This window comes from Netta rufina (genome assembly GCF_964035555.1).
Source record: "Netta rufina genome assembly, chromosome: 8".
In the NCBI taxonomy this organism is placed as follows: domain Eukaryota; kingdom Metazoa; phylum Chordata; class Aves; order Anseriformes; family Anatidae; genus Netta; species Netta rufina.
Window position 1 is genome coordinate 17,450,448 of NC_140131.1, and position 6,494 is coordinate 17,456,941.

Consider the following 6,494-nt stretch of genomic DNA (forward strand, 5'->3'; position numbering starts at 1 on the left):
GGATGAGGTCTTGTTCCTACTGAAGGTGGTTGGAGAAGTGAATCTCTTGAGCCAGGCCACTCCATAATTTCAGAGCCTGGGGATGGCTTTTCTTCTGTGCAGATGGGTAGGTCAGTTCTGTTGCTGTTGAAATGCAGTAGGTCTTGTGCATGGTTGGGCTCTTAATATTGTGTGTCCCTGATTTCTTAGAGATCACAGATATTATCCCATTCTTCCTATTGCTTGTGGCAGGTATATAAATAAGTACGTACAGGACTGGCTGTTGTAGGTGTTTTCAGTAAAATTCACATGCTAACAGTTAAGGAATATTTATATGTGTATCTTACAAATAAGTTAGGGAGCAAAGAGATCCTTCTCTAAATGAGATGGGTGTTACTGAGATGGATTTATGACATACTGAGGGGAGTCATAAGAGTGAGGATTGTGGCTCTCTAATTATTCAACATCTTGCTCATCGGTGTTACCATTTCCCAGTGCTGGAAGCTCCCTTTCAGGTAGCAACCCATATTCATTTAGGAAAGACTCCACATCCACAGCAAAGAATTCATCGTTGAATTGTTCAGAAACGCTAATGAAATTGCTCAGGAGCTCCCCACCCTTGTAGACGAGCAGGGTGGGAAGCACTTCATCTGAGAAGCGGTCTCCAGCCCCAGTGTCGGAGGCTTTGATTTTGCAGAACTTCACAGTGGCGTACTCAGCAGCAAGGCAGGTTAAGCTGCTGTTCAGAGCATCACAGCCCTTGATGCCATCTTCATAAATGTGGACAATGACGGTGGTAGTCTTCCGTTCTTTTTCAATGGCTTCCAGGAACTGTTCTCCGTTTTGCAGCTCACACAGATAACCATATTTAGGCCCAAAACTTAGCCTCTGGTGCATATCCTGCATGCAGCGTTTGCGGTATTTTTGTAGGCAGCTTTCATCTTCTTTCTCATCTTGAATTAATTCATACTCCTGCATACTCATCTGTGAATATTGAGAGAATGCTGTATAAATAAGTGGTCATTTGTTGACACTCAAACAGGAAGAGAATAAGTTGCTGTCTAAAGAATGCTGCATAGAAAGCTTAGCAAGAAGAACAAATTCCTAGTGTTTCTTTAATGTCTCCTGAGACAGGCAGGAAGATCCCATATCAAGGTTTTTAAGCACACTAAAAAAACTTTTAATTTCCTTAACCAAGCATTGACCATTGAGGCAGGGAAGGAAGCATGAAAGGTCAGACTCACCGGATTGTGTGGTATGTTGTTGTGAAGTATTCTGTTTATTTTACAGAAGTTAGACCCTGCTGGAGACAGAGCTAGGTAGACAGTTGGATCTGTATTTTAGATCAGGTGTTGCTATTTTCATGGTAAGCAAGTCTTTGTTCTTTGAATATGCTCTCATTCAATTACACTACATAGCTGCATGCCACTTAGTGTTAGTAGTGTAATCTGTGCCCAAGGGGATGCTTTATATTAAATTTACAGTATTATACATGGAGTGGTAATTCGTGTTGAGAAAATGTTTGATAAAAAAGGGGGAGATTTGGGAGTGTGGCCATGGGGGTTGGAAAGCCACGTGGTTGATGGTAACATCAGACTCTTAACGATGAGGCCAGCAGGAATGTAAAAGAGTTTAGGGGGAACAAAGGATGATTCAGGAGACCCCATGCAGTCTCAGGTTTCTTGTTCTCCAGCAGTTAAGGCATGGAAGTTTCTGCGTGTTTGCTGTTGCTGTTATATGCAAAGTTGTTTGACCAATGAAAAGTTCTTTTGAAAAGAACTGCTGTGGGGAGAAGGATATAAGAGGGGAGCCTGTCTTCAAGATGAAAAAAAAAAAAAGGCAACACGATGAAGTTATGTCATCAATAAAGAAGCAGGAAAGAGGAATGAAAAGGAACAGGCTAGCAGAATGGAGACCAGGACAGGAACAGGCACATTGATTGCCTCATGAAGATAGGTTCGGCCAAACTCAGCAAACTGCTCAGAGAAGCTCGTACTGAAAGTCGCTGGAAACAGGCGCACCGGAGCTGGGAAGAAGCTCAAGCTGAGAGAAGCAGACCCGCGCACACAACTGCCCCTCACTGGTAAGCAGCCGGGCATTATGGGGAATCATACGTCCTTAGAAACAGACTGTCCTGGTAACCTTACAGCTTATTCTCCTTACTAACAATCAGACAGTTTATGAGCCTGAAATAACGGGACCAAATTGAGGTCAAGGTGTGGGACTCTGCAACTAAAACCGACACGGTTGCAGTGGGATTGCTTGGCACCTGGCGAGCAGTCCCGAGGCCTTAAAGGGTGATGTGGGACCACAGTCAGAAACGTGTGGTTTGGCAGACAGTGAGGGAGCTGCGGGCTCCTTTACTGATCCGACTGCTACGCCATCGACCCCTCTTCCGCTACAGCCATCGAAGGCTTTTGCTGTTCCGCCCCCTGCTGACCTGGACGTGCCTTTTGACCCAGGCCCTATTGGCCTTGAAAAGGAGATGGATATGCTTTTCTTCAGTCCGGGAAGAATGGGATACATAAGGCCTGAAGACCTAGTTGCTTGACAACTTAAAGCGAGACATATTGTTAAAAAGGAATGGAGAATGGAGACTTGTTTGTAATCAAGAAAAGGAATGGAAAATGGAGACTGTTAAGTCATGGAACCTAAAGGATTGTTACCTTTCCTGATTGTATGTATGTATAGGCATACTCGGGTTTAGTATGTAAAGCAATCTTCTATATATTTAGAATGTTTGATGTTTGTGTGTGCGTGTTGGTGCAGCGTAGACTCCCTGCACACCCAGCGCCGTTTACTTGCCCTTTATAGCTTTTATACTTTTTATAAATATTTCTTTTATAAATATTACAAAATTCAGATTGAGTTGAGACTTCATTTATAACAACAGTATAAATACAAAGGAAAGTTAGTCAGTAGTTCTGTCCAGATTTGTTCTGTCCATATGACAAGACCTTTCCTAAATTGCCAAGGAATTGAGTCTGGTGAATTCAGGATTTTCATGTTTATAGACTTGTGCGTTTTATATGGTATCAAAATGTATTTACTTTGCTTATTTTTCCTCTTACCTTACGACAGAATCTCTCTCTGGTGTCTTTATCATCCTTACTGAAAGACCTGTGTGGAGAAGACATCTGTCGAAGAATTTCTTTCTTGCTCAAGGGTAAGGAGTCTCTGTCTTCACTTTCTAATTTAAACTTTCTCCAGTCATTGATCACACCTTTGGGCCCTGAGAGAGAAGAAATTAGATGAAAAACTGACTGCAACAAGAATCTGTCTTAAGTTTCTGCCCTTTGTTGTCTTGTCCTTCTGTGCAGCAATTTATCCACCTCTTTTCATTTCAGAGCACTCTCTAGGAGTGCTGAAAACCAGAGTTTTGGAACCAATATGTTACATGGACCCCCAAAAGAAAAAATAATATATTTCTAACCTAGCATCATTTAGGTGGTCTGGTACATGTCATGATGATATAAAAGGATTTTGGTGAGCTATGTGAATAGTTAATGGCAAATGAAAGCCTATTAAAACTTATGTCTTGGCTAAGGCCAATGTTTTGTAACTGTACGTTTGTCTATCTTTATGACTGGGGTCTTTGAATATGTACCATGCATAAGGAGTGGACATTGATAGTAAAGTTAAGAACATAAGACACTCAAGATTTTTGTTTTTGAAGTCGTATCAGTTCCCTGGGAATAATAACCTGTAAGGCATTGGTATGATCATTCTGATAGTAATGCAGATCTTGTTCTTTGGAGCTGGTTGATTGACTAAACTAGGGGGGGCGGGCAGAAGACACTTTCAGCTCAAAAGTCCGGTGTTGTTTTTCAAAACAAAACACTTAAACCTGCACCTTACATTATAAAGCAAAACCAAGGAATATTTCAGTGTTTTCAGAGGTGAATGGAGGACGTAGAAAAGGCTAGGTAAGAAGCTCACCACCCTCTCCTGAGATAGAGGAGAGAGTACTGCTGCCATTTTTCTAAGAGTCTGTTTTGGATTAAATTTCAGCATCTCAAAGAGGCAGCTAAAAGCACTATACCCATAGGTGGAAAGGGAAGGTGAATTATCTTCTGTAGATAAGATTCCAAGACAGGAATTAACCTGAAAGGCTTGGCATAGTGATAATGATTTAAGTATACAGTGACCTGATTTTCCAAATTATTCAGAAGACTAAGAGTGGATGTTGTGCCTACGTTTAGGTCTCTGGAGGGGGGGGGCGGGAAATCTTAACCAACAGCAGCAAGGCTGCTTGGGAAACTTGGGAAAGAACCCTTAAAATGGTTGTTATAAGAGCTGCAAGAGTTGTTACAGCACAAGAAAAAGAAGCTGTTGGGGCACGGAGAGGGATGATTGTCTTAAAGCATACAGTGACCTGTTAGGGTGATAGGATGAAGTGATGACTGAAGAACTGAGTACAGTGTGAGTACTCAAAAAAATTCATGGTGATTGAGGGCTGTTTTGAAAAGAATTGTGGTCTGAGCAAGGACGCTTTTAAAGATTTTAAATGCTATGCTGTATTTGCCAAAAGGATTTATAGATATATTTTTAACACTGAATGTTCCTTCCATTAGAAGGAAAAATAATGTTTTTTTTTTTTTTTTTTTTTTTTTAAAGCAAAACCTTGTAACCTAATTCTAGTGCACTGTGATTCTTCTTCCCATTCCCCCCCATGCCCTCCCCCCCATGCCCCCCCCCCCCCCAAAGAAGAAAGGCATTTTGTTTGTGACTGATGCAATAAACTATTAAGGTCTACATTGGGCAGTTGCTGTCCTCAGGTGTCTGAATTTGTCATTTGTTTGAAGTACAAGGAGGACTGGTGTCAAAATTAGTTTGATGTTACATGCCCTTCTATGAGGGGCATCACTGAATCCAAAATACCATAGTCATAGAATATCCCAAGTTGGAAGGGGATTCCCTTCCAACCCCTGCAAGGATCATTGAGTCCAACTCCTGGCACCACACAGGTCTACCCAAGAATTCAGACAATATGACTAAGAGCACAGACCAAACACTTCTTAAACTCTGACAGGCTTGGTGCCACGATTGAGTCCCTGGGGAGCCTGTTCCAGTGCGTGACAACCCTCTCAGTGAAGAACCTCTTCCTGCTATCCAGCCTGAACCTCCCCTGTTGCAGCTTGACTCCATTCCCTTGGGTCCTATCACTGGTCACTGAAGAGAGTAGATCGGTGAATATTCTCACTGGATTTGCAGCATACATTTCTGTGCAAGGATTTTGGCAACCCAGTGAATATACCTGGATTCTAGGCTTTCCCAGTGAGCAGAGACAGTTTAGCTTTCTTTTGGAAAACAAGTATAGTCAGTTTTCTTGCCTGTGTGTGTAGCTTGTCCTTCAAAATCTTCGTCCAAGCTAGTGTTTGCATTTTCTTCCATTTTGGTCACTGGTGCAGGAGATGCTGCAAGTTCAAAAAGGAGAGCAATTAGTAACAGGATGGAAAAGGAAATAAGTATCCTTACAGCACGATACTGTGCAGTGTGTAATTTTCTGTAGCAGGTAGGTATCAGTGAAGATCAAAACACATGATAATTGTAGAGCTTCTCATCAGCTTGTAAAAAGCAATTAGGATCATATGTCAATCTCTTCTTAAAGATCTCTGACCAAACCCTTACTGAAAATGCCTGGGCAAGGGTTTCTTCATTCTACTGTTTCTTCTCAGTCATCAGAGAATATAAAGAACTTAGAGTTCTGAACACAGCGTAGAAATAGTGCTAGTAAAGCTTTGTAGCTTTGTGCAAGGGTTTCCCCTTGGAAGTGGGAACCTATTCTCCAAGTCCTGCAAGTGTGTCTATTTTTAAGGAATGTCCAAATAGCTCATTCTTCATATGGAGGATGGAGCTGAGTATTTGTACTTGTTGGGCAAAGAAGAATTCAGAAGATAAGCTGAGTTTTGGGTAATGCCAGAGCATTATAAAGCAGCAGGATTTGACCAGAGCATTTGGTCTCAAACTCATCTGGTCAGGCTGATGTTCTGCTGCATCCTGAAACTTCTTGAGGTCCTGCAACTTTCACAAGCAGATCAATTTCCTATGTCAGAAGTATATACTGGGAGAGAAAAGTACTGATACTTCAAATCCATGTTTGGTATCCTACATATTCCTCTGTATGAACTCAGCCACCACCTAGTAATGAGTGATCTCACATTACATGTCAAGCAGAAATTTCCTTTTTAGTTTAAAATTTTAATTATAATATCACAGTGTCACTGTCCATAGAGGTCTTAAGGCAGAGAATTTGAGTGCTTCCATTCAGCTTAGACTAGTTTTTAGCTTTAGGTGTTCGGATGTTAAGATGGGATTTATTTGACTTCATGGCAAATCCTATCTTGAAGCAAATACTTAGATGTTATTATGCCATGAATGTCATGTTTAAAAGTTGGTGGTGAGTTAGACCCATATGACTTCAGTATTGTAGTTTGTATACACAAGAGGAAATGGGCATTCATTTTTTACCTATCAGTGTCAAAGGGTGAAGAGGAATAATGGCTGAGCAAGGC

The 6,494-nt window shown here is 41.4% G+C and overlaps 1 protein-coding gene across 1 annotated transcript; it reads right to left on the minus strand.

The window, feature by feature from the left end:
* Window positions 1-435: 435 nt before the first annotated feature.
* On the minus strand, window positions 436-5,373 carry PDC (phosducin; the record flags this gene model as incomplete). Its single annotated transcript, XM_084290760.1, has 3 exons — window positions 436-963; window positions 3,051-3,211; window positions 5,313-5,373. The coding sequence occupies 3 exons, from the start codon at window positions 5,371-5,373 to the stop codon at window positions 436-438; spliced, it is 750 nt and encodes a 249-aa protein (XP_084146886.1).
* Between the last annotated feature and the right edge of the window lie 1,121 nt (window positions 5,374-6,494).